Source organism: Lepisosteus platostomus, chromosome 6 (assembly GCF_059453375.1).
Source record: "Lepisosteus platostomus isolate fLepPlt1 chromosome 6, fLepPlt1.hap1, whole genome shotgun sequence".
NCBI lineage: Eukaryota > Metazoa > Chordata > Actinopteri > Semionotiformes > Lepisosteidae > Lepisosteus > Lepisosteus platostomus.
The window spans coordinates 66,879,419-66,906,892 of NC_142616.1; the positions used below are offsets into that span (position 1 = coordinate 66,879,419).

The 27,474-nt window shown below is 52.8% G+C and overlaps 3 protein-coding genes across 16 annotated transcripts; all 3 read right to left on the bottom strand.

Annotated features, from left to right (window-relative positions):
• Positions 1-2,060: 2,060 nt before the first annotated feature.
• Positions 2,061-4,879, bottom strand: LOC148662195 (uncharacterized; the record flags this gene model as incomplete). The annotated part of the gene is made up of 3 exons (XM_088633787.1): positions 2,061-2,608; positions 3,074-3,213; positions 4,552-4,879. Coding segments are annotated over 3 exons (492 nt in total), but the record flags the coding sequence as incomplete, so codon positions are not given.
• LOC148662196 (solute carrier family 26 member 6-like) lies at positions 4,878-17,195 on the bottom strand. Of its 13 annotated transcripts, XM_088637078.1 has the most exons (19): positions 15,172-15,220; positions 15,094-15,125; positions 14,515-15,024; positions 14,077-14,302; positions 13,612-13,751; positions 13,314-13,424; positions 12,494-12,669; positions 11,422-11,586; positions 10,815-10,967; positions 10,257-10,339; positions 9,232-9,379; positions 8,998-9,111; positions 8,547-8,624; positions 8,144-8,239; positions 7,580-7,686; positions 7,433-7,502; positions 5,982-6,074; positions 5,721-5,895; positions 4,878-5,460 (listed from the first exon to the last, which is right to left on the bottom strand). In XM_088637078.1, the coding sequence occupies exons 4-19, from the start codon at positions 14,250-14,252 to the stop codon at positions 5,069-5,071; spliced, it is 2,277 nt and encodes a 758-aa protein (XP_088493204.1). In that variant the 5' UTR covers positions 14,253-14,302; positions 14,515-15,024; positions 15,094-15,125; positions 15,172-15,220; the 3' UTR covers positions 4,878-5,068. The 13 variants fall into 13 exon arrangements, with proteins under 13 accessions (XP_088493204.1, XP_088493202.1, XP_088493200.1 ...); XM_088637076.1 differs by lacking the exon at positions 15,094-15,125 and having other exon boundaries at positions 14,515-14,977; positions 15,172-17,195; XM_088637074.1 differs by lacking the exon at positions 15,094-15,125 and having other exon boundaries at positions 14,515-15,079; positions 15,172-17,195.
• On the bottom strand, positions 15,221-26,894 carry slc26a6.1 (solute carrier family 26 member 6, tandem duplicate 1). 2 transcript variants are annotated; one of them, XM_088637092.1, is made up of 18 exons: positions 25,562-26,894; positions 25,064-25,203; positions 24,306-24,416; positions 24,023-24,189; positions 23,382-23,546; positions 22,887-23,039; positions 21,831-21,913; positions 21,591-21,738; positions 21,345-21,458; positions 20,737-20,814; positions 20,220-20,315; positions 20,013-20,119; positions 19,460-19,529; positions 19,274-19,366; positions 18,477-18,644; positions 18,263-18,317; positions 17,827-17,945; positions 15,221-17,733 (listed from the first exon to the last, which is right to left on the bottom strand). In XM_088637092.1, the coding sequence occupies exons 1-18, from the start codon at positions 25,702-25,704 to the stop codon at positions 17,668-17,670; spliced, it is 2,076 nt and encodes a 691-aa protein (XP_088493218.1). In that variant the 5' UTR covers positions 25,705-26,894; the 3' UTR covers positions 15,221-17,667. The 2 variants fall into 2 exon arrangements, with proteins under 2 accessions (XP_088493218.1, XP_088493219.1); XM_088637093.1 differs by lacking the exon at positions 18,263-18,317.
• Between the last annotated feature and the right edge of the window lie 580 nt (positions 26,895-27,474).

Consider the following 27,474-nt stretch of genomic DNA (forward strand, 5'->3'; position numbering starts at 1 on the left):
ACGAGTGACAGCTGGAGTTAGAGACAGCAAACGTCTCTCAGGTCTGTGCAGACTATCGGGTCAGTGAACTGCTCAGACTGTATCGGGTCAGTGTACTGGGCTGGCTGTATCGGGTCAGTGTACTGCTCAGACTGTATCGGGTCAGTGTACTGTGCAGACTGTATCGGGTCAGTGAACTGCGCAGACTGTATCGGATTAGTGTACTGTGCAGACTGTATCGGGTCAGTGTACTGTGCAGACTGTATCGGATTAGTGTACTGTGCAGACAGTATTGGGTCAGCGTACTGCTCAGACTGTATTGGGTCAGTGTACTGTGCAGACTGTATCGGGTCAGTGTACTGGGCTGGCTGTATTGGGTCAGGCTCAGGATTCCCACGGAGGGGAGCCGACGAGTCTGTGGAGCGACGTGCTCTCCCACAGGGCGATGATTCTGTACTTTCTTGTAACATGAACAATATCCCCCTGTTCACTTGTGTCAGAAGCAGAAAAGGGAGAGAGAGGAGGTGAAAAATCAGACAGAGAGAAGAATTTGGCCGTCGTACTCTACACAAATGTCAAAACAGCTGAATTACCTTTCACTAGGAGTAACAACAGCCAAGAGCTCGGTGTCCTGGAAGGACTGTGGAGTGTTGAGTTAAAATGTCTGAACCCGCCTGGCATGCTCCCCAATAAATTGAAACGTCATTTGGAAACTGTTCACAGTAGATTAATAAGTGAGTATTTTTCGCGCAAGTTTAATGAATGAACAGAGAGCTGCTTTTTCTGACCAAACTACAGTCCCCAGCAAATTTCTTCTTGCGTCATACCGAGTAGCACAATGCCAAAAAAAAAAAAACACCTCGTACTGCTGGGAGTACCAAGGAATAAGCAACAGAGCTCTGTGAATTCGTTTTTTTTTTACTCAGATTTAAAAACCTCTCAATTGCGATCGTGTAACAAAAAAAAACTCACAAAATGACCCTGGAAACACGCGACACCGCTGGTGCGCCCTCGCGGCCAGTGTCATGTGACACAGTCCAGCTCGGTAGCGGGTCTTGCTCGTGATCAAGTTTCTGACTGGCGATGCCTGAGACGCCCCTCACTGTGGTATAACGTTCGTGGCGCCATCTATCGGCACGAATAATGAAATGTAAGAAAAAAAAACGGCACCAAACAAAGTTTGAATATGGCGAATATTGACTCATTTATTTTTGACCGTTTAAAACGGGGCCGTGGTTTGCACACAGGTGCCTTAGAGGAACGGGCTCCCACCCTCTCCACTGTCTGGGTAGATAACAAGTGAGACCTCGCAGGAGCAGCGCGCTGGCGTGGGGGCCAGTATCGCCGCCTCGCAGCGCTGGGGCCCTGTTTCAGCTCCAGACCCGGGGAGCTGTCTGTGTGGAGTCTGCATGTTCTCACCAGGTGCGCGTGGGTTTCCTCCCACACTCCAAAGACGTGCTCTTGGGTGAGCGCGTGCATGTTGGTGTCTCTTTGCCCTGGGACGGACTGCAGTCCCATCCAGAGTGTACCCCACCCTGTGCCCAGGGCTTCCTGGGATGGTCTCTGGCTCTCCCCCGCGACCCTTAATTGGATGAAGTGGACAGGTAACGGACTGACCAGCAGAGTGCTATGCCTGCAGCTAGCTCAGTGCTCACCTGGCCAGAGCGCCACCCTGCAGACGCAGAGCCAGGTGTTGCACTGGTAAGGGGGGACAACAGCACAGGAGAGATGAAAGACCAGCCTGGAGCAGTGGGCAGGGATCTGGACCTGGAAGGGGTGGTTTTGCAGGTTCAGATCCCAGGTGAGGCACAGCTGCTGTGTCCTTGAGCAAAGGTCTTCACCTGGATTGTTCCAGGATAGCACCCAGCTGTACAAATGGGAGCACATGCTTGCTATGTTGGATGAAAGTCTCGGACGAAAAGATTCCTAATACTATGCCTCTGTGTTCCTCAGATAAATGTTGCACGTCTGTTGCTTATCTGTATGAGGGGGCCTTCAAGGACAGAGAGCAAACAGCTCCCTCAGGAAACAGGAAACCAGGAAACTCAGAGGATTTTCACCAGCACACAATCAGCCTTGAGAACAGTTCAGAATGTCATTTTTATTAGTTCTGCAGCTTTCCACTTAACTTCACAATTGTCTGTGATTTTGACATTTTCTTAATCGGGAGTATTGAATTATTTATCAATACTGATCATTTAATTTGGAATCTGCAAACCAGGCTTCGTTAATGTACATAATCGCCACTTTTTGCTATTCGTAAAACGTGACAAGTGGGGAAAAATAAGTGATAATAGCATCAGATGATATTATGCAACTACATTAGTACATAACTACTACAAAACACAATGTATTACAGTACTAGCCGGTGGAAACTGCAGTAAACGGACCTGGGCTGGAGTGACTCAGCATAGATACACAGAGTTATGTTCTGCTGGATGGTTTGCAAAACTCAGGCTTGCTCGCGGGCGCGTCCACAGGCGCCCCCTGGTGGACACACGTTGCTACCGCCTTCGTGGGTTTCAGGTCGGGCAGTGTCCAGGAGCGTCCGTGTGGGCGGGTCGGCCTGCCTCTCGCATGGGGGGCGCACCCTCCCCCCGCTGCGCTAGAGCCGGGTGACTTCCAGGACCTGGGACCCAGCAGAGAGCGAGTGAGACTCGAGTGGACAGACGGGATGAGGAGGGTGGGCGAGCTGTCTCTGAGTCATGATTCTCCGTGATGGATGCGCTTTTTACCTAGGGACTAACAGATGATGGAGTGCAGGATTTCTCACTGTGGACAGAGCCCCAGCAGTGGACAATGTCTCAGTGTGGACACATGCCTCACAGCGGACAGTGTCTCAGGCTGGACAGAGCGTCTTGCTGTGGACAGTGACTCAGGGTGGACAGAGTGTCTCGCTGAGGACAGTGTCTCAGGATGGACACATAGCTTCACGGTGGACAGAGTGCCTCACAGTGGACAGTGTCTCAGTGTGGACAGAGTGTCTCACTGTGGACAGTGACTCGGGGTGGGCAGAGTGCCCCACAGCAGACAGTGTCCGAGGCTGGAGGCTGGACAGAGTGCCTCAGTGTGGCACAGGGATTTGCAGGCTCACCTCACTGTTTGCAGGGGTCTTGGGGTCCCCTCTGTGGCTCAGGCAGTACAGCACGGCGTCGTGCACGGAGGTGAAGAGCCGAGCCTTCGTGATGCTCTGTGTGAAGAAGTCTCCACGCTCCAGCTGCTCCAGCACACAGGCTGAGGACACAGACACATTGAGAGACTGCACTGCACTGAGCTCACACTGCCTGTCAGCTCTCTCACACACACAGACACAGTGAGAGACTGCACTGCACTGAGCTCACACTGCCTGTCAGCTCTCACACACACACACACAGTGAGAGACTGCACTGCACTGAGCTCACACTGCCTGTCAGCTCTCACACACACACAGACACACAGTGAGAGACTGCACTGCACTGAGCTCACACTGCCTGTCAGCTCTCACACACACACAGACACACAGTGAGAGACTGCACTGCACTGAGCTCACACTGCCTGTCAGCTCTCACACACACACACAGCGTGAGAGACCACACTGCACTGACCGCTGCTCTTCTCTCTAAGGAAAGAAGAAGACATTACCATCCATTCCTACAACAGGGATTGAGAAGACAGGCTTAAAAGAAAACAAGCTTTCTTTTAATAACAGATCAATACTGATGAATATCGAAGAATAGGATCCTAAAACTCCTGCTCAACGGAGAGACTGTAATGACCAAAACCTGCCACTAGTTGTAGATTGAGAACTCCCCAGCTGAGTGCAAGCTAATTGTCCTTATTTTAATTGGCTAAGATGTTAAAATCCACACTCTCACATGGTGAGCGTTAGTGGGTGGTCAAAAGATAAAAAGCGCTCACAGGGTGTTAATGGTGATTTAGGATTCTTTGTATTTTTAAGACCCCCTGCCAGCCCTAGAATGACTGTCCCTGCATGTGCACATGTCTCTGGAGCCACGATGACATGCTCTGGACCAGAGGACGTTAGCAGCGATTCCATGTTTCAGCAGGCTGGAGGCCGTAACTGCAGCAGACCCTTCAGGCAAGAAGCAGGGAACTGGCCAAACTGCAGGCTGTTCAGTGTCTGTCTACACACTGACTCGGAGCATCAGGATGCTGCTGGTTTTAAGTCTTGGTATTACCCAGGAAGCACTGCTTCTCCACGACGGGACAGGTACACAGAACGCATCAGACTCCAAACCATTAAACAGTACTGCACAGTGTGTCAAAAAACTGAGATAATGATGGCGGTGTGCTCCAGCATTTAAAAATAACTACTGGAAAATTAGAATGTTGCATTTGGCTCAGAAACGGTAGGTTTAACACTGTTGAAAAGGAACATTTTACCAGGTCTCAGGACCTGAGACCCAGCAGAGTCTGGGTAGATGTCCTGAAGGTGTGCCTTTGTACAGTGGTTTCTAGAACCCTGTGGTTCTGACAGGATCGTCCCGCTAGCGTGCATCAGCTGAAGAAGACTATGCCGAAGAGCCGGGCGCTGCGATCGCGCGGCGCAGGTGAAAACCGACCGGGACTCACTCTGACAGCCGGAGAGGAGGACCTGCACTCCCACCTGGCCGTGATCGCGGACGATCTGACAGGGCAGAGACAGAGAGAGGGTGAGGGCCACTTGCCCGCTGTAGACCGCAGACGGACGCTGACCAGGACCCACGCGTGGTGGGGGGGGGACCCCGACCACACACAGGTGAGGAACGAGACAGTACAGGGGGGAGAGAGAGGAGGAGGGGGGAGACTCAGTACAGGGGGGTGAGAGAGAGGAGGAGGGGGGAGACTCAGTACAGGGGGGAGAGAGAGGAGGAGGGGGGAGACTCAGTACAGGGGGGTGAGAGAGGAGGAGGGGGGAGACTCAGTACAGGGGGGAGAGAGAGGAGGAGGGGGGAGACTCAGTACAGGGGGGTGAGAGAGGAGGAGGGGGGAGACTCAGTACAGGGGGGTGAGAGAGAGGAGGAGGGGGGAGACTCAGTACAGGGGGGTGAGAGAGGAGGAGGGGGGAGACTCAGTACAGGGGGGTGAGAGAGAGGAGGAGGGGGGAGACTCAGTACAGGGGGGTGAGAGAGGAGGAGGGGGGAGAGGAAGAGGAGGGGGGTGAGAGAGAGGAGGAGGGGGGAGAGGAAGAGGAGGGGGGTGAGAGAGAGGAGGGGGGAGACTCAGTACAGGGGGGTGAGAGAGGAGGAGGAGGGGGGAGACTCAGTACAGGGGGGTGAGAGGAGGAGGGGGGAGACTCAGTACAGGGGGGTGAGAGAGGGGGACAGGAAGAGGTCACCACTGCTAGGGCCTGACATTTCTCAGAGTCTTCACGCCGGTCGTGTCCAGGAAGTTGACGGGGCTGAGGTCCAGGATGAGGGCCTGGGGGAGTGATGGCGAGGCAGCGGGTCCCGACTCCACTACGGCCCCGTCCCCGTTCACAGGGCTCTCCGGCGCCCCCTTCTGGGCAGGGCAGCAACAGCACAGGGTCAGACGGGCTCCGGTCTTGCTCAGTCTAACTCCCGGGGTCTGACCTGCTGTGACCCCGGGACGGAAACCTGTATCTGTTAGGTTCCAGTTCTACAGAAAATAAACATGAGCTCTGGGGGCTCCAGAGTTACACATTAATAACACCGTTGTAATAACAACGTGTATGTGTAATAACAGTGTTATTACAGGTGTAGTTACCACAGCACTCGTGTTCTATGTGCAGTTCTCTGTACCTAATGCCTCTCTTGGCAGCACCTCCCCATCACAGGGGCCAGCTCTTGCCAGGGCAGCTGTGACGGTGATGTGGCGAGTGGCTGTGCTGTTCCCTACCGCCTCCTCGGCTCTCCTGCGCTGTCTGGCCTCCAGCTGCCGCCTGCGGGTCAGGATCTGGCCGACGTCGATCCCGCTCTGGGAAAACGAGGCGCGGCAGCGGTCAGGGCGCGGAGTTTGGAGCTGGGGGGCGGGGGGGGGGAGGCCGCGGGCGGGACCCTCACCTTGCTGGCCAGGGCCTGGCTGTAGAGCTCGGCGTTGGCGAAGTAGAGTGTGGCCGAGGAGCGGAAGATGACGACGCCTGGAATCTCCTTCACCTGGGAAGAGACGGAGGCAGAGGGACAGGGGGGTGTCTGATGTCTTTCCAGCTCACAGGGACAGTGTCTCCATCTGCTGTAGCAACAGTGGCAGTGTGGCTCAGTGTGTAATGACAGTGTAGCAGTGTGGCTCAGTGTGTAATGACAGTGTAGCAGTGTGGCTCAGTGTGTAGCAGTGTGTCTCAGTGTGTAATGACAGTGTGTAGCAGTGTGGCTCAGTGTGTAATGATAGTGTAGCAGTGTGACAGTGTGTAATGACAGTGTAGCAGTGTGGCTCAGTGTGTAGCAGTGTGTCTCAGTGTGTAATGACAGTGTAGCAGTGTGGCTCAGTGTGTAATGACAGTGTAGCAGTGTGGATCAGTGTGTAATGACAGTGTAGCAGTGTGGCTCAGTGTGTAGCAGTGTGGCTCAGTGTGTAATGACAGTGTAGCAGTGTGGCTCAGTGTGTAGCAGTGTGGCTCAGTGTGTAATGACAGTGTAGCAGTGTGGCTCAGTGTGTAATGACAGTGTTGCAGTGTGGCTCAGTGTGTAATGACAGTGTAGCAGTGTGACAGTGTGTAGCAGTGTGGCTCAGTGTGTAATGACAGTGTAGCAGTGTGACTCAGTGTGTAATGACAGTGTAGCAGTGTGGCTCAGTGTGTAGCAGTGTGGCTCAGTGTGTAATGACAGTGTAGCAGTGTGGCTCAGTGTGTAATGACAGTGTGGCTCAGTGTGTAATGACAGTGTAGCAGTGTGGCTCAGTGTGTAATGACAGTGTGGCTCAGTGTGTAATGACAGTGTAGCAGTGTGACAGTGTGTAATGACAGTGTAGCAGTGTGGCTCAGTGTGTAATGACAGTGTGGCTCAGTGTGTAATGACAGTGTAGCAGTGTGGCTCAGTGTGTAGCAGTGTGGCTCAGTGTGTAATGATAGTGTAGCAGTGTGACAGTGTGTAATGACAGTGTAGCAGTGTGGCTCAGTGTGTAGCAGTGTGGCTCAGTGTGTAATGATAGTGTAGCAGTGTGACAGTGTGTAATGACAGTGTAGCAGTGTGGCTCAGTGTGTAATGACAGTGTGGCTCAGTGTGTAATGACAGTGTAGCAGTGTGGCTCAGTGTGTAATGACAGTGTAGCAGTGTGGCTCAGTGTGTAGCAGTGTGGCTCAGTGTGTAATGACAGTGTAGCAGTGTGGCTCAGTGTGTAATGACAGTGTGGCTCAGTGTGTAATGACAGTGTTGCAGTGTGGCTCAGTGTGTAATGACAGTGTAGCAGTGTGGCTCAGTGTGTAGCAGTGTGACTCAGTGTGTGGCTCTGAGAAGAGTCTGGTGGGTAGAAGTATCTGTATTTCTGCTGTCTGTCTGGGTTTGGTGGGAAGGGGTACCTCTCTGTACTCCTCCACAGGCCTGTAGTGATCCGTGCCCGGGACCTGTCCCAGCAGGGAGTACCGGGGCCTGGGGACACATGGGAGAGCCGTCAGCGGGACGGAGGGTCAAGGGGTCAAGGGCAGGAGGACAAGAGTGTGACTGACCGCTGTGTCCTGAAGATGACGGTCAGCAGGGCGAAGGCGATGGAGGCGGCCAGTCCCAGGTCTGGGTTCAGCAGCAGCGTGAGGATCAGGGTCATGACCCACACCAGCTGCAGGGGCAGAGGGGAAAGGTCGGGGGTCAAGGCTGGTGAATGGCAAGCCACCTTGTGTCCATTTAGAATCGACCTTTGTGGAATTCTTTTGAGCACCTGTGATGGCCTCCTGAGATCCCACTTATAATGGCGCCATATAAAATAAAGTTTATTATTATATTTATTGTTTAAGTGCCTCAAGATGATGCTGAGCATGAAAAAGCACTACAGTAAGAGAAGTGGGTTAGTGACGATAGCTGAGTATATACAGTATATTGTAGCCTCCTCCCACTCCAAGTCTCTGCCTCTCCCAATACTCTGTTTTACTTTCCCTCTCTGTGTACCCCAGTCCTCCTTCCCTCTTGGGGAACCCCAGTCTCCTTTCCCCCTCGGGGTACCCCAGTCCTCCTTCCCTCTTGGGGAACCCCAGTCCTCTTTCCCCCTCGGGGTACCCCAGCCTGTATCTCGCTCTCACCATGTCCACCCTGTTGGTCCTCCACAGCGTGCGCAGGTCCAGGAACTGCTTCATCATCCCATGGAGGTTGACGAAGACGATGGCCGCCAACACAGCCTGAGAGAAAGGGGAGGAAGGGAGCAGAGGTCTGTTAGCGCCGCCCTGCCTGTTTGATCCAGACATCCGTGGGGTTACTTTCACACTTCCATCTCATACCCTGACTTGAAACAGCTGGGTGTGATTCTCCGTTCGGAACGGAAGGCACTCATTCCCACAACAAGTCACTCAGACACCAGTTAGGCTCAGATCAGCGGGCTACCTGCTACAGTCCATTCGTGCTGCAGGGCAATTCATTAAGAAAGTCCTAAGAGAGACTGTCCTAAGGAAGGCGTCCCATGAGACAATCCTGTGAGACAGTCCATACCTTGGGCAGCTGCTGGAAGAGCTCCCCCACCTTCAGCAGGATGACCAGAATGACCAGGGCTGAGACTGCACCAGCCACCTGCACAGAGAGAGAGGGGGTGAGGACAGAGGGAGGGAGGGAGAGAGAGAAGGAGATAAAGAGGGAGGAGAGAGAGAGAGGGGGGGTGAGGACAGAGGTGGGGAGGGAGAATGAGAAGGAGATAAAAAGGGAGGAGAGATGGGGTACAGAGAGAGAGAGAGGGGGGGAGGACAGAGGGAGGGAGAGAGGAGATAAAGAGGGAGGAGAGATGGGGTACAGACAGAGAGAGAGGGGGTGAGGACAGAGGGAGGAAGGGAGAGAGAGAAGGAGATAAAGAGGGAGGAGAGAGAGAGGGGGGGTGAGGACAGAGGTGGGGAGGGAGAATGAGAAGGAGATAAAGAGGGAGAAGGAGAGCTGGGGGACAGGGCTGTACCTGCGTCTTGCCCCCAGTGCTCTCCTGGACCAGACTCCTGGACATGGAGCAGCTGACGGCGAAACACTGGAACAGCCCCCCGACCGCGTTACTGAGGCCCAGCGCCAGCAGCTCCTGCAGCGGGGAGACACCACGGGGCTCACTGAAGGGGGGAGAGGGGGACCCCCGGCACCCCAGACAAGGAACCCCCCCCCCGACCCCACACACACACACACGCGCGCGCGTCTCGCAGACCTGGTTGCTGTCGACTCTGTAGCCGTACTTGAGGGCGAACAGCCTCCCCATCGAGATGGCCATCCCGTAGCCCACCACGGACATTGCGAAAGCGTCTCCCAGCACGTCGCCGAACAGGGAGAGGGAGGGCGCCACCGGGGCCAGCAGGCTGACAGCGGGGGCAAGAGGAGACAAGGGAGGGGGCTCAGGAGAGGGAGCGGCTGAGGCCGGCCCAGGGGTCAGCGCAGACACGTCGCTCCCAGATCAAGAGAAGGCAGCCCCAGTACGTGCTGTGTTCCTGTTTCTCGGGGGACTGGAAAGCAGGAGCAGACCAGGCCCTTCCTTCGGTGTGTGCGCAGCTTGCCAACGCGAAGGGCAGTGGGTGCATGTGGCCTCGAAGGCGGGACGGGTGTCGGTGGGCCGAAGGCAGCAGCAAACCCGGCTAATGTGTCACCTCGGGCAGCCTCAAGGGTTTGTGTGGTGTGTGGGAGCACGACTCGAGCAGGAGGGCAGGGGCTGCTGTGCCGCGGGGACAGACGTCGTGTCAGCAGGCCCCCAGGTCGTCTGTGAACGCCACCACGTGTTCCAGCTGTAAGCCCTGCTGGGGTGCACTGACCCGCTGCCACAGGTGTCCTGTACAACCCTGATGGTGGTGCAGCGGTCAGGAAGGCTGCCTTGCAGTGCTGGGGCCCTGGCTTCAATTCCTGGGGTGCTGTCTGCTCGGAGTTTGCGTGTTCTTGCCGTGTTCGAATGGGTTTCCTCCAGGTGCTCCGGGTTCCTCCCACAGTCCAAAGACATGCTGGTGGGTTAATTGTCTTCTGGGAGAGTTGGCCCTGGTGTGAGTGTGTCTGTGTGTGTTTAGGCTCCAGCTGCCCAGCGATCTTGTATTGGATAAAACTATCAGAAAATGGATGAATGGATGAACTATTTTGGTAGGGTAGTGTACAGTTCCTAAACATATATAGATCGCTGAAAACTATAAAGTTTGTTTAAGAGAAGACCGAACAAAAAGGTCACAGCAACGACCCTCTGACCCTTGACCTTACCCAGAAGGAATAAGCCCGACCACCTCTATGCTATAATTCCTCTCTAGGCGGACCTGGGAGGATATCACCGTAGCAACGACTATCTGAGGAACAGAGAGAGAGAATGTAAGCACATACAGATATCCGTTATGTTTGCAGTCTTGTATTTTATCAGGCAATTGATTCCACTGGTGAACCACAAGTTCTTAACCTTTCATATCATACACACTGCACATAGCCAGCAGGTTTATCTTCAAGATATACTACAAAGCACTCTTTATTAAAACACAATGCTCTCTGTATCAGTACTTGGAGTGGATACAGTCCATATCTTTCCTGGTATAACTCACTTTTCTGTGATGCACCACTAGGTGTCACTACTAGACAGCAGAAGAAAGAGGTGTTGGGCTACTTCCATGAGGTCACAGCAGAAGAACGCAGTGAGACGCTCAGATAATAATATCATTTTATCGTTCAAATATTTACAGATTATTACTGCTTTGGCAGTAATTCAATGCCAGTACAGCTCCATGACATTGAAGTAAAGATAACAGGAAGGACGGAGTGACCAGGTCTTACCGTGATGAGCTCTATCGGAATGGGCAGGGGCAGCTTGTGGCTGAATGCAGCGCTGAGCTCCTTTGATGTGACCAGAACCACCAGAGACACCACACTGACCACCAGGGTGCCCAGGTTGGTCTCGGGCAGCAAACGGCAAACATCTATCAGTGTCTGGAGAGAGGGAGGGGGCAGGAGAGGAAGAGGGAGAGAAAGAGAGGTCAGTCAGGGATAAGAAAGGGAGAGAACTCTGGGACTGAAGACATTACTCCAGCAGAGAGAGAGAGAGAGAGAGAGAGAGAGAGAGTACTGATACTCACACACCAGGGTGAGAGAGAGAGTGAGGAATAGACTGAAGAAATTAGTCCAGCAGAGAGAGAGTAGTGATACTCACACACACCAGGGTGAGAGAGAGAGTGAGGAAGAGACTGAAGACATTACTCCAGCAGAGAGAGAGTACTGATACTCACATACACCAGGGTGAGAGAGAGAGTGAGGAAGAGACTGAAGACATTACTCCAGGAGAGAGAGAGAGTACTGATACTCACATACACCAGGGTGAGAGAGCGAGAGAGTGAGGAAGAGAATGAAGACATTACTCCAGCAGAGAGAGAGTACTGATACTCACATACACCAGGGCTAGAGGGCCGCTGTGTCGTTTGGGATGGATGCCGAAGGTGTACTTGAGCTGAGAGGTGATCACATGAAGAGCAGCAGCTGTGGTGTACCCCCTGACCAGAGGCTCGGACAGGTAGGTCACCACGAAGCCGAACCGCACCAGACCCAGAACCACCTGCACAGAGGGATGGGTGGCAGACAGCTCTCAGACAGAATACAGCCCTTCTCGCCCTGTGTGTGACCACAGGTGGACAGAACTGACATTGTATTACAGCACAGAGTCTGGAGAGAGTTGGTGGCACGAAGAAACTACCAGGAACAAATGACAGAGTTTCTTATCTGTCTCTAAATACAGTCCATTCAAAATCCAACATTAGGCTTAAGTGAAATATACTGTACATATTCTTTTGATTTCTTCACCTACACTATGTCTAGCTGAATTGACTACCTTCAGCAAATCAGGAGCAGAAAGCTTTAAAACCCTCTGTGTAAACTCAAAACATTTTCTATTCTGTTGACGTGGACAGAGAGACAGCAATGTAAGGAGCTTTCAGAACAGTATTTGCAATGACTCTTCATGATGTATATTGCTTATTATAACAAATACAACTCAGTCAGATGTGTTTGATTCTGACTACATTTCACTATAATACTAGGATCAATCGTTTTTGCTTTACGCTGTTGAGAGATATAGGAGGCTGGTACCTACAGTAACATACTGCTTTGATATGAGAACCAAGAGGAGCCAGCAAGCCAGACAGACTTAACAAGACAAAAACACTGATAATAGTCTAAATGACAGGGGGTCACTCAGTCCATCAGGCTCATTTGGTATTTATTAGCTAACAGATCTGAGGATTGGTCTCACCCAGCAGTTTTTTTTAGAGAAAGGGTATTGGCTTCAACAGCATGGCTGTCCAGCTTGTTCCACACTCCCACCACCTTGTGTGTAAAGCAGTGCCTCCCATTTTTAAACGCACAGTTTGGCACCTGTGTTCTCTGGTTCATGTGTCACTGCTGGTTCGGAAAAAGCCACGCTGGGCTGACTGTCCGTCTTGCATGTTGAGGAGCGCATACAGCACCTGGAAGACTCCGGAAAGGATGGTGACGGCCGCAGCCACCCTGACCCTCTCGGCGTCCCGGGCCGCCACGTCAATCACCATCCCGTCGGTCATGTTGTCGAACACCCGGAAGTGATCGTCCGGAGCGAGGCGCTCTGTCACACTGCCGATCATCACACTCATCACTGCAAACGTACCTGCAGGAGAGGGAGGAGATTCCACAGGGCGGGAGAGGGCAGGAGAGGGAGGAGATTCCACAGGAGAGGAGAGGGCAGGAGAGGGAGGAGATTCCACAGGAGAGGAGAGGGCAGGAGAGGGAGGAGATTCCACAGGGCGGGAGAGGGCAGGAGAGGGAGGAGATCCAAGAGTGGGAGAGAGCAGGAGAGGGAGGAGATTCCACAGAGTGGGAGAGAGCAGGAGAGGCAAGAGATTCCACAGGGCGGGAGAGAGCAGGAGAGGGAGGAGATTCCGCAGGAGAGGAGAGAACAGGAGAGAAATCGGAGAGGAGGGATGTCAGAGCTAAAGACAGAGAGAGGACAGAGGAAGCAAGAATCCCTGAACTGACATAGAGCCTTAGGAGGGAAATAGTGGAAGAGAAGGAAAGATATCTGGAAAAGGATAGGGAAAGGAAGAGGGATAAAGTTAGGAACTGGAATAGGGAAAGATAAGGGGACCGGAACTGGGATACGGACAGCTCAGAGATAGCAACAGGCATAGGGATAGGGACAGAGATACTGTAGGAAGGGGAAGGGAGAAGGAAAGGCACTGGCAGTATAGGAGCCAATGGGAGAAAGAGAGTGGGAGAAGACTGGGAGAGAAGAGGGGACACAACTAGACTCACCCACGGAGATGTGTCGAGAGGTCCCAAAGACGAAATACACCAGGATGGGGTAGAAGGAGGAGTACAGCCCGAAGACAGGGGGCACTGCAGCCAGGAGAGCGTAGGCCATCCCTGCACACAGAGACCCAGACACGTGTGCAGAACAGTTTAGTGCAGAACAAGGCCCACAGATCGGGGTGTTTTCCCTTCCTTTTCATACTGTACAGGTTTTACGGAAGACACTGGTGGTCTCAGCCAGTAAATTAGTTAGTGTGTCTCGGGAGTGTCTTGTACAGTGAGTTTGCACAGAGAGTCTCACCCTGCGGCAGGTGCATGATGCCCACGCTGATCCCGGAGACGAGGTCCCCCAGGGCGTAGTCCCTGAAGGAGTAACGGGGCAGCCAGGCGAGGACGGGGACACACCTGAGCACCACACGCTTCAGCCTGGGGCCTGAGCAGCTGGAGAGAGAGAGACAGTGAGACACAGCACTGCAGAGCACAGAGACCAGAGAGACACAGTGAGCCACAGCACTGCAGAGCACAGAGCTCAGAGAGACACAGCACTGCAGAGCACAGAGCTCAGAGAGACACAGTGAGACACAGCACTGCAGAGCACAGAGATGAGAGAGAGACTGACATACAATATTATGTTTGTATCCAGTGAGAAATTCCCACAGAGTTCAGGTCAAAGTTCAGCTTATCTCTGCTATTACAGTTTGTGCAAGCCCCTTTTTTCCAGGACTGCACGTGAAGACTTTCTCTTCCCCCTCCCTATATCTCTTACCTGAGCGAGTCTCTCAGCCTGTGTGCCAGCGGGGCCTGGGGTCCCGGCTCCCTCCGCTGTGCCACCTCCTCCAGGGTCTCCTCGTCCAGCACCCGTCTCTCCACACCACAGCCCTCGCACCTCTGTCCTGCCAGAGCATGGTCCCTGATCGGGGCTTCCTTGTCTGCTTGTCCCATAGTCTGTCTTGTCTGTTTCTCCTGTATCTCACGTACCTGCTGTCCTGTATCTCTCTGACCTGCTGTCTTGTATCTCACTGACCTGCTGTCCTGTACCTCACTGACCTGCTGTCCTGTACCTCACTGACCTGCTGTCTTGTATCTCACTGACCTGCTGTCCTGTACCTCACTGACCTGCTGTCCTGTACCTCTCTGATCTGCTGTCCTGTAGCTCTCTGACCTGCTGTCCTGTATCTCACTGACCTGCTGTCTTGTACTGTACCTCTCTGACCTGCTGTCTTGTACAGTACCTTTCTGACCTGTTGTACTGAACCTCTCTGACCTGTTGTCCTGTACCTCTCTGACCTGCTGTCTTGTACTGTACCTCTCTGACCTGCTGTCTTGTACAGTACCTTTCTGACCTGTTGTCCTGTACCTCTCTGACCTGCTGTCTTGTACAGTACCTTTCTGACCTGTTGTACTGAACCTCTCTGACCTGTTGTCCTGTACCTCTCTGACCTGCTGTCTTGTACTGAACCTCTCTGACCTGTTGTCCTGTACCTCTCTGACCTGCTCTCCTGTAACTCACTGACCTGCTGTCTTGTACAGTACTTCTCTGACCTGCTGTCTTGTACTGTACCTCTCTGACCTGTTGTACTGTACCTCTCTGATCTGTTGTCCTGTAGCTCACTGACCTGCTGTCTTGTACAGTACTTCTCTGACCTGCTGTCCTGTAGCTCACTGACCTGCTGTCTTGTACTGTACCTCTCTGACCTGCTGTCTTGTACAGTACCTCTCTGACCTGTTGTACTGTACCTCTCTGATCTGTTGTCCTGTAGCTCACTGACCTGATGTCCTGTACCTCTCTGACCTGCTGTCCTGTAGCTCACTGACCTGCAGTCCTGTACCTCTCTGACCTGCTGTCTTTTATCTCACTGACCTGCTGTCTTGTACAGTACCTCTCAGACCTGCTGTCCTGTAGCTCACTGACTTGCCCAGTGGTCATGAAGAAGATCCAGAAAGGGTCCACGCCACCTTGTGTGCTCTGCACGGCTCACAGTCAGCCCCCAGCGTGACAGATGTCTCACAGTCTGACAGTGGATAGCTCTCTCTCACCACGGCCAGGGTCTCCTCCCCTGATGAAAGAGTAATGAACCAGACCCCCCCACTGCAGGCGGTAGAACTGTGACACTTTCTCCGCTCAGACATGTACAGGATGTGCAGAGACCCCTCCCCCTGTGTACTCTGGCACTCAATAAGCCTGGGTAACCCCTCTCCCACGTCATGTTTTTATTAGTTACGGTTCTCTAGTAGCCTGGATTACAGTTTGACCAAAAGAAAAACACAGGGGCCGCACGTTTAGCGGACGCCCCACCCTCTCTCGCTCCACACACTGCTGAGATTTTGCTGAACCTTTGAACTCTGACCTCTGTGCTCTTTCCCCCCTTGTTTAAAGTGAGCAACCGGAGGAGCGGCACCAACAGCACCTCCCCTCTCGATGGGGTACCCCATCGGCTCAAGACTCCTTCTCTTCAACCAAGAGCGCTCTCCCAGACCCCGCGGAGCACACAGACTCATACCAGAAGCTCACCCCTTTGTCACAGGCTAACAGCATATTTATTAACGCTTCCGATTAGCTTGGTGAGCAGCGAGGAGCAGGGCAGGGTTAAACATGCAGACGACAGAGTGGCGGAGAAGGAAACTAGAACAGACATCTCGTGTTGCCCTGTGTCTAAGGGAGGGGAAAAAAAGGACACGATTTAAAAACTTCGTAGTTGAACACACACAACTGGAGTTGTGTAAGCACTGCGCAATATTACTCCACTCCTACCCTGGCCTGAGGAGTGGATCACCGCGCGGCCGAAGTGCACTCTATTAGTCAGAGCTGGTCGGCCCTGTCCTTTAAATCATCAACTCGCAGTGAACTCCCAGCGGCCGCACTGCGGAAACAGTCCAGTTGATTAATAACTGATGCGGTCCAGTAACGGAGAGCGGACTCTGGAGCAGAGGTTGTTATCATGGTAGAGTTGTTTATAACGACGTTCACCTGCCTCCCCAGCCCTTATGAACATTCCCAATGAAGAATCCTGGTATCACACTGTGTACCGCGGTGATGAAAGCACTGTGTTGCACAACAGGTCTGGAAACTGCACTACTGCCATGTGAAACCCTCATTTTCCATCTCTGCACGTGGCATGTGGTCTGCGGCTCTGCAGGGGACTCTTGAGTTTGAAACCCCTGTCTTGCGGGCCTGCAGACAGGTGGAGTTAAAAGCAAAAAGCCAAGAGGCTCTTCAGAAGACAGGTCACAGACGAGACGAGCCACTCCACCCATCCAGCTCGTTCAGTAGCTAGCAGCTCACTAATCCCAGAACCGCCAGCAGCCATATCACCCTGTAGCTCCCAGCTGGCAGCCCACTGCAGCTCAGCAGGTGTGAGCCTGGCCGGTACCTGGATGGGAGTCTCCTGGGAAAGCTAAGGTTGCTGCTGGAAGAGGTTTTAGTGGGGCCAGCAGGGGGCGCTCACCCTGCAGTCTGTGTGGATCCTAATGCCCCAGTATAGTGATGGGACACTATACTGTTGCAATGCTCTGTTGGAAAGCCAAGGGCATGACGAGGCACAGACAGGCATCGTGGCCGTCCACTGCAACCAAGGAAGTCTCCAGTGGTGATGACGTCTCGTACCGCTGGACCCAGGCTTCTGAGGTCGAGAGAGTGGCACTGCCCCAGTGCAACGGCCTTCCCACTTCAAAAAGCTCTCCCGCACTGGTTTCTTCCTGCAGCTCATCTTCCAAACAGATGAGCTGCACGAAGCACAACCGTCGGCACTGTACTTGACAACCATCACTCCAAGAGTCTCATCCAGCTGTTTCTCCTTGGTTTTAGGCTTCAACAACATGGCTGGGTAGTTGGTTTCTGGCCTCCACAGCCCTTTGTGTAAACAAGGACCTCTTGTTTGCAGGTTTTTAGTTTCCACCCATGACCTCTGCTTCTTCTGAAATACACCTTCCCTCAGGAAACAGCTCAAATAAATGGGCTACTAGCGACTAAACAGCCCAGATGAGTGAAGAGGTCTGCTCTTGTTTGTAGCTTTTCTTACGTTTCTCTGAAAGGCAAATCACACACGTACAATATACAGACATATTCATCCGAAGAGCCACACTGTACACACATACACACGCCATCGAGAACGTTATCTGAATTGTGGAAAGAAATCTGCCAAGAAGCTGTCCAGTCACGCGCTGGTCAGAAGCTTCCGCGTATCTTCAATAGTTGCACGATCGTCCCCCCTATCCTTTCTTGTGATCATCCAGTTTTTGTAAGGTTTTTGTTTGTACCTATTCTTCTGTCTGTTTTCCATTTTAAATACTTAATACATAAAAAAAGGAGGAAGAAGAGTTTGAACTATCCTGACTGGTGGGGGTCAGAGGTCAGATGTCAGAGGTCAGCGGCCTGAAGCGTAGAGGGTCGGTTAGTTGTTTCACGCGGGTCACTGGCTGCATCCTGCGGAGACAGACAGAAGACAAAACAAATAACACAAACACCAACAGAAGGACATCCAGGCTGGCCAACAGACTGAGGGACAGACTGACTCACCGGTGCAGCGTGCGAGCTCAGGCAGTGTCGCACTGCGTGGTGCACCGAGGGGAAGAGGCGGGACTTGGGAAGGACTTCCTGCAGGAATCCGTGAGACTGGAGTTGAGCGACAAGCAGAGCTAGAGAGACAGGAAGGAAGAGTGAGGGAAAAATCTCACCAGCCTATTTCAGAACTTTCAAAAAAGCTTATTTTAGTTCTTACTTAATTGGCAATGTGTCTAAAGTGACTTATCACTTAATTTTAAGGCCAATGTTGGCACTGGTTCCTAAGGAGAAATCTGGAGGAAGTGCCTCGCTCAAAATGTTCAGCAGCCGTGTTTCCACCTGCGATTTGAACCCATGACCCTCGCTCTGGAGTTCAGACTCTGGCCACTGACACACTGCTGCCCGAGAGTTTGGGTCCGTTAGCATCAGGAAAGAGACAATTGTTACTAACGCAGACAGGCAGCCAGACACACATAGACACCCCGTTCTCCCAGATCCTGCACGATCTGCAAGGACATAAAAGAAGCTGTCATCATCACAGGTGTTTAGACAATAATGTAATATAAACCATCGCACATTGCCTCAGCACTATACAATGCACGTATGTGTGTGTGTAATACTGTTCAGCTGTGCAGCGTGTGCCTGTGTGGCTGCACGTCTCTCACCCTGCGCAGAGTTTTCACAGTGGCACTGTCCACGATGCTGACAGGGCTGAGGTCCAGGATGAGGCAGTGAGCGCTCAATGCTGCCCCCTGCAGGGCCCGGCCTGTTGAACCCAGGCCGTCTCCCCCAGGTGCTGCACATCCATGTTTCCCGAATACCCCCAGTTTAGCCTGGAACGCGGACCCAGAGAAAGGTGTACTCAGTTCAGGAGTATATAACACCAGATCTCTCACTAGAGTACAGCTACATTCTGTACCTATTCTGTCAGGACAGCAAAGAATCTGTACTTGATCTCAGTTAATTACAGGTGTACAGTGCACCCACACTCTCAGTGCAGGTGTGCTCTGTCCCTGCTTGCTCTCTCAGTATAATACAGGTAAGACCTGTCAGTGCAGTGCAGTACTGCTGCTGTTAGGGCAAGTGTATTCTCTGCATGTTCAATTAGTGCAGGAGTGTTCTGTTTGTTTTCTGTAGCTTAGCTGCCAGGGCAGGAGTATTTTGTGCCTGTTCTATTAGAGAGGGTGTGTACCAATGCTGTCAGGGAAGGTCTATACTGTAGCTGAGCTGTGACTGAAGGTCTATACTGTAGCTGAGCTGTGACTGAAGGTCTATACTGTAACTGAGCTGTCAGAGAAGGTCTATACTGTAACTGAGCTGTCAGAGAAGGTCTATACTGTAACTGAGCTGTCAGAGAAGGTCTATACTGTAGCTGAGCTGTGACTGAAGGTCTATACTTTAGCTGAGCTGTCAGGGAAGATCTTTGCTGTAGCTGTGCTATAAGGCAAGGTCTAAACTATACCTGTGCTGTCAGGGTGCTGTAGTACAGCTCTGCATTGGCGAAATACAGCGGAGATGAGGAACGGAAGATGGTGATCCCGGGAATCTCCTTTGCCTGGGAAAATAACATTCCGGATCAGTTAAGTCAGAATGGAAGAAGCACGAAAGTCAGTTTCTATTTAAAGCCCGCGCACACTGCTGGTGTTACCTCAGCATAGCAGTGGACGTCCCGGTAGCAGTCTGTCCCAGGAATCTGCCCCAGGAAGGAATAGTGGGATCTGCACGTGCAGACAAAGACAGAGAAAAAGACACAAACCTTTTCAGATCTGCTGTACACACCCGTGAAACGATTCAAACACAATGGGGATTCACAAAATACTTCACGTATAAACAGTTTACTCTACTTCTCTACTAATCCCTACTTCAATTCTGACAGTTTCGACTGCTCTCGAGCTCAAGTCAGTGTGAGGAGAAACCAAGTGTGTTGTTTGGAAAATCATTCATTCACGCTGATCAGGATCTTCAGTAACTGGATAACTCAAGCTGACACAAGGTCAGCTGTACGTGTACAGCCGCTGAGAAGAGTGACCATCTGACCCATGACGTTCGTCAGTCAGGCCCGACGGCAGGACAGCTGCCTGCTTCAAGCCACATGGCTCAGCTTGCAGAAGAAGATTGCGGTGCGCTTGTGTGTTTGTGCGCTTGTGTGTTTGCACGAATAACGGAACAGACAGAGGCAGAGACAGGGGAGCGCGACTGACCGCTGTGTCCTGAAGATGACGGTCAGCAGGGCGAAGGCGATGGAGGCGGCCAGTCCCAGGTCCAGGTTCAGCAGCAGCGTGCAGATCAGGGTCACGACCCACACCAGCTGCGGGGGCAGAGGGGAAAGGTCAGGGGTCAGGGGTCAGGGGTCAGGGGTCAGGGGGCAGGGCAAGCTTTGGGGGTTGTCCAGTGAAGGTGACACTTACTAGGTCCATGCGGTCAGTCTTCCAGAGGGAGACCAGGTCACTGACCTGTCTGAACATCCCCCACAAGTTGACCACGATCACAGAGGCCAGCACTGCCTGCAACACAGGCCCACACTGTCAGACATCCCACACAGCTCCTGTGACTCTTGGAAGATACGGCACTCAGACAGTCCCTGTGTCTCCAGTGGACACCGTGACCCATCATCACAAGGCAGCACGCTGGCAGCATCAAATCATTTGAGCAGGACAGCCCATTGATACTGTTCTAAGAAATGCCTATGAGAAAACTCATTTAAAACAGTTTGATAAAACCGTGAGACGGTTCCATAAGCACAGTATAGAGTAAAGCCCCGTGCTCTCAAAAGACAATGCTACAGAAGCAATCCTACCAGACGATCCCGTGAGTCAGTCCCATCAGACAGTCCTAAGGAACAGTGCTGCCAGAAAGTCTTAAGAGACTGTCCTAAGTGTCCTAAGGAAGGAGTCCCATGAGACAATCCTGTGAGACAGTCCATACCTTGGGCAGCTGCTGGAAGAGCTCCCCCACCTTCAGCAGGATGACCAGAATGACCAGGGCTGAGACTGCACCAGCCACCTGCACAGAGAGAGAGGGGGTGAGGACAGAGGGAGGGAGGGAGAGAGAGAAGGAGATAAAGAGGGAGGAGAGAGAGAGGGGGGGTGAGGACAGAGGTGGGGAGGGAGAATGAGAAGGAGATAAAAAGGGAGGAGAGATGGGGTACAGACAGAGAGAGAGACAGACCACGGGGGGAGGGGGGGAGAGAGAGAAGGAGATAAAGAGGGAGGAGAGATGGGGTACAGACAGAGAGAGAGGTTTTATTTTACTTCTATTTTTTGTTTTGTTCCATGTTAATTTTATTATTTTTATTTGCTTTGGCAACACTGATTGTACCCATTGGTCATGCTAATAAAGCACCTTGAATTGAATTGAATTGAATTGAGAGAGAGAGGGGTTGAGGACAGAGGGGGGGAGGGAGAGAGAGAAGGAGATAAAGAGGGAGGAGAGAAGGGGTACAGACAGAGAGAGAGGGGGTGAGGACAGAGCGGGGGAGGGAGAGAGAGAATGAGATAAAGAGGGAGAAGGAGAGCTGGGGGACAGGGCTGTACCTGCGTCTTGCCCCCAGTGCTCTCCTGGACCAGACTCCTGGACATGGAGCAGCTGACGGCGAAACACTGGAACAGCCCTCCGACCCCATTACTGAGGCCCAGCGCCAGCAGCTCCTGCAGCGGGGAGACACCACGGGGCTCAGCCTGGCGGGGAGGGAGGCGGCCGGCCCCGTGCTGTGTGTGCGTGTACGTGTGGCTGGGGGCGCTGCCGAGCGCACCGGTCCCCTGCAGGCGGGGGGGGCGCACCTGGTTGCTGTCCACGCTGTAGTCGTGCTTCAGGGCGAACATCTTGGCGAAGGAGGCAGTGAAGCCGAACCCCACGACCGCCATGGCGAACGCTGGGACCAGGAGGCGCAGAGCGAGGGACAGAGGAGGGAGGCAGGGCGCCGAGAGGCTGCGGACAGGGAGACGAGGCATCACGTCACCTCCAGGAATTGGGCAGGAGGCAAAGGTTCCGGACCACACCCAGCTGACCGCCGGACTCACCCGCTCGGAATGTCGCCCACGATCTCCACGTTGTACTGGGCGCTCAGGTCCATGTGCACTGACACTGCTGTCACCAGGACTATCTGCAGACACAGAGAGACGCTACCTTTCCATGCTGTGCTGTTCCTGTCTGGACTGGGCTCCATCTCTCAGCTCTCAGCTGCTTATGTGTGCACTGGGCTCCATCTCTCAGCTGCTCATGTCTGCACTGGGCTCCATCTCTCAGCTCTTCCTGTCTGCACTGGGCTCCATCTCTCAGCTCTCAGCTGCTCATGTCTGCACTGGGCTTCATCTCTCAGCTCTCAGCTGCTCATGTCTGCACTGGGCTCCATCTCTCAGCTCTCAGCTGCTCATGTCTGCACTGGGCTCCATCTCTCAGCTCTCAGCTGTCTGCACTGGGCTCCATCTCTCAGCTCTCAGCTGCTCATGTCTGCACTGGGCTCCATCTCTCAGCTCTTCCTGTCTGCACTGGGCTCCATCTCTCAGCTCTCAGCTGCTCATGTCTGCACTGGGCTTCATCTCTCAGCTCTCAGCTGCTCATGTCTGCACTGGGCTCCATCTCTCAGCTCTCAGCTGCTCATGTCTGCACTGGGCTCCATCTCTCAGCTCTCAGCTGTCTGCACTGGGCTCCATCTCTCAGCTCTCAGCTGCTCATGTCTGCACTGGGCTCCATCTCTCAGCTCTTCCTGTCTGCACTGGGCTCCATCTCTCAGCTCTCAGCTGCTCATGTCTGCACTGGGCTTCATCTCTCAGCTCTCAGCTGCTCATGTCTGCACTGGGCTCCATCTCTCAGCTCTCAGCTGCTCATGTCTGCACTGGGCTCCATCTCTCAGCTCTCAGCTGTCTGCACTGGGCTCCGCTCTCAGCTGTCTGCACTGGGCAGTGCCTCTCTCCAGTATGCATCGTGCTTCTCCTGTACTGCACCTCCCTGTGAATGTGCCATGTCTTTTCCCTTCTCCCGCCCTCGTGCTGGGCAGTGTTTTAAAGGAGGCCCTGGCGCAGTGTTCCTGTACCGTGCCCTCACCCCCTGCCCCCTGCACTGTGCCACCGCCTCACCATGAGGAGCTCGCAGGGGACGGGCACCGGCAGCCTCGTGCACAGGCACCGGTTCAACAGCTTCCCCCCGGTCAGCATCGTCATGGAGACCGCCGAGACCACAAGCGTACCCACAGACGCCTCAGGCAGACGGGACAAGATGTCAAAAAACGTCTGTGAGAGGGAGACAGACAGACAGGCCTGAAATAGACACACACAGAGACAGACAGACAGACAGGCCTGACACAGACACACACACAGACAGACACACACAGAGACTGACAGACAATCCTGACTATCAGACTGACACAATCAGAAACAGACAGACAGGCCTCACAGTCAGAAATACACAGAGACAGGCAGACCCCTAGAACCACAGAAAAAATACATGCTGGATAAACAGACAGACCCCACCACAATACACTGTGTTCAAAAATCTGCACTGATCTAAAACTTAATTAGGTAAGCAATTATTCCCGATCCCCTGCTCCTCTTCCGCCTTCTGGCTCCACACACCTTCATGGCTGCGAAGACCCCGCTGTGCCTGTCCGCTGTGATGCCTGTCAGAAAGCGCAGCTGGTAGATCGTGACGTAGATGGCGGCTGCAGTGGTGTACCCTCGAACCAGGGGCTCTGACAGCCAGCGTGACACCACGCCCCCACGAAGGGCCCCCAGAGCCACCTGAGACAGAGGAGGGTACGAGAGTAGAGAGAGAAGCACAGGGGGGAGTGTTGATGAGAGTAGTATAGAATGTGCAGTTCAGTACCACGTCTCTTGACTTGATTATTAACCTGTGTGTGGTTTCTCACAGGTGAGCGTATAGAACAGGTGTGCAAAATTCAGCACAGGTATGTATATACTACAGGTGTGTGTATTGTGTAGTACAGGTGTGTACAATTCAGCACAGGTATGTGTATAGTACAGTCACTGTATAGTACATGTGTGTACATTACAAAACAGATGTTCATACTCCACAGTACAGGTGTGCATGCAGTAACAGTATGTGTATATCATACACTTGTGTACTATGCAGAATAGTAAAGTTATGTATGTACAGATGTGTGCACACCTGTGCACACAGCAAGTTAGACACTTGCTGGCTTATTCGTACAGGTGTATACACTATAGGTGTGTGCACAGTACAAATTTGTATGTACCTGGATCACCCCGGACAGGAAGGTCACTGAAGCTGCCACACTCACTCTGCCCATCTGTTCACTGGGCCACTGCATCGCTGCATTAGTCATGTTGCCAGGCAACACTGCATCCAGCATCACATCCCCGGTCACCGTGCCAACCATGATGGCCAGGATGGCAAAGGTGCCTGTGGTGAGACGAGCACCGAGCGCTGCAGCTCAACACACACTTAGCACAGTGGAAGGGACACTCGGCAGTGCAGCAGACATTGGAACACAAAAGGCAGAAACTCAATACACTCACCCACTGAGACGTGCCGGGACGTCCCGAAGACGCAGTACACCAGCACAGGGTAGAAAGAGGAGTACAGCCCGAACACAGGGGGGACTGAGGCCAGGAGAGCATTTGCCATGCCTGGAGCCACACAGGGAAAGATAACTGAACTTGAACTTGAACTTGAACTTTATTGCCATATGTAACCGGTACTGGTACAATGGAATTCTTACTTACAGAAAGTCTCTCGATTGTAAAACAAGTGTAAAAACAAGACAAAGTGCAAACAGTGCATCAGGACAATATACAAGCAAACAGTAGACAATGTGCAAGTAAACATGTAGACAGTTTGAATGTAAACAATACAGACGTGTAAACAATGACTGGAGATGTGCAATAGATAAGAAATCATAAAGAGGTAGATGGTGATGGTGTAGGTGTGGTCCGAGGGGGATGGCTAAATGTGTTCGCCAGTCTGGGAAGTCAGGCTCCCTTTAGACAGTGTTCTGATCCATTATGGGTTTTACTAAATGCACTCCCTGATTATCATTCAGCAGACTTGCAAAGCTATAATGTAGGAGATGAAATACTCAGGTTAATATATACTGGTATTCACAGAGTACATGGAGGCCTTAACAGACTTGCTGGCTTATTCGAACAACTGAGTGATGAGATTTGATACACACAGAAATGAGACTGTGGGGAATTAATTCAACTTGCAATGCAGTATCTGAGTAAAAGGTGGGGACATATCAGGCTGGAGACTAGAAATGGCTACTTCCTCTCACCCTGGGGGACATTAATGATGCCCACACTGATCCCGGAGACGAGGTCCCCCAGGGCGTAGTCCCTGAAGGAGTAACGGGGAAGCCAGGAGAGGACAGGGACACACCTGAGCACCACACGCTTCAGCCTGGGGCCTGAGCAGCTGGAGAGAGAGAGACAGTGAGACACAGCACTGCAGAGCACAGAGACCAGAGAGACACAGTGAGACACAGCACTGCAGAGCACAGAGACCAGAGAGACACAGTGAGACACAACACTGCAGAGCACAGAGACCAGAGACACAGTGAGACACAGCACTGCAGAGCACAGAGACCAGAGACACAGTGAGACACAGCACTGCAGAGCACAGAGCTCAGAGACACAGTGAGACAGCACTGCAGAGCAGAGCTCAGAGAGACTGGGACACTTGCTCACTCAACACTGCAGGCACACCAAGTAACAGATGTCAGTCCATCTGTCTTGCTACATGCTGCAATGAGGCAGGAAGTGTTGTCACTCACCGGCAGGCTGCCCTGGCTCTGCCCCAAACTGACAGGGGCCTGTTCCCAGCCCAGCGCCCGAGGACATCCAGCTGGGCTTCATCCTGGACGGGCAGGTCCTCCTGCCGCCCAGAGCAGCTGGCTTGGTGGGATATGGACTCCATGGGGTCAGTACCAGAGGTCTCGGACAGATGAGCCACACCTGTCCAGGCGTTTCATGAGCAGAATGGCTGTTTCACAGAGTGCTGTGTTCGCTTGTCTCTCCAGAGCACTCTTGCAACACTCCGTATGTCTCGTATCCCCTATTATTCACAATGTCTCTCTTCAGTCTGCCATCCATCTCTCCTTCCCTTTTGCCTTATATATCTCACTCTTTAGTGGGTGAACCGAGTCCTGGTTTGGCCAATGACCTCATTCTGAGCCCCTACACACACACACCCTCTCTCAGGCCACGGGGACTCCGCCCAATAGCGGTGTCTCCATGACAACACACTTAACGCCCACTCCCCATTGGGTGCACCGAGGCCGTCAACTTGGCTGTTAGCCAATGGGAGTGCAGCACAGGGTACGTGAGATACAGGTCAGTCAGTTTTATTTCTCCTTCAACAACAAACAAAAATAGAGGGGAAAAAAGTCATAATTAGCGAATAATGACCAAACCGGAAGCTGCAGGAGTCAATCTAAATATACTAAATATACCTGCTGTAAACCAGGGTAAAAACCACACAGACCCATGCACACAGTGGAAAAATACTGAACCAACTGATCTTTAGTGTGTTGTGTCAGTATTTCAGTACTGTATCTGAGTGTATCAGTACAGTAACAGTACTGTATTAATGAGTTGGTACTGTGTCTGTACAGTATCAGTGTTTATCAGTACTGTATTAATGTGTCAGTGTGGGAGTACTGTCAGTACTGTATCAGTCCAGTGTCAGTGTCAGTACTGTATGAGTGTGTCTCAGTCCATTGTCAGTGTCAATCCTTTATCAGTGTGAATGAGTTCAGTGTCGGAGTCAGTGCTGTATCAGTGTGTCGCAGTCCAGTGTCAGTCCTGTATGAGTCCAGTGTTGGTGTCAGTAGTGGATCAGTGTGTATCCTTGTGTATCGGTCCAGTGTCAGTGTCAGTCTTGTATCAGTCCAGTGTCATGTCAGTGGTGGATCTGTGTGTCTCAGTCCAGTGTCATGTCAGTGGTGGATCAGTGTGTCTCAGTCCAGTGTCGTGTCAGTGGCGGATCTGTGTGTCTCAGTCCAGTGTCGTGTCAGTGGCGGATCAGTGTGTCTCAGTCCAGTGTCGTGTCAGTGGCGGATCAGTGTGTCTCAGTCCAGTGTCGTGTCAGTGGTGGATCAGTGTGTCTCAGTCCAGTGTCGTGTCAGTGGCGGACCAGTGTGTCTCAGTCCAGTGTCGTGTCAGTGGCGGACCAGTGTGTCTCAGTCCAGTGTCGTGTCAGTGGTGGATCAGTGTGTCTCAGTCCAGTGTCGTGTCAGTGGCGGACCAGTGTGTCTCAGTCCAGTGTCGTGTCAGTGGTGGATCTGTGTGTCTCAGTCCAGTGTCGTGTCAGTGGTGGATCAGTGTGTCTCAGTCCAGTGTCGTGTCAGTGGCGGACCAGTGTGTCTCAGTCCAGTGTCGTGTCAGTGGCGGACCAGTGTGTCTCAGTCCAGTGTCGTGTCAGTGGTGGATCTGTGTGTCTCAGTCCAGTGTCGTGGCAGTGGCGGACCAGTGTGTCTCAGTCCAGTGTCGTGGCAGTGGTGGATCAGTGTGTCTCAGTCCAGTGTCGTGGCAGTGGTGGATCAGTGTGTCTCAGTCCAGTGTCGTGGCAGTGGTGGATCAGTGTGTCTCAGTCCATTGTCTTGTCAGTGGTGGATCAGTGTGTCTCAGTCCAGTGTCGTGTCAGTGGTGGATCTGTGTGTCTCAGTCCAGTGTCGTGGCAGTGGTG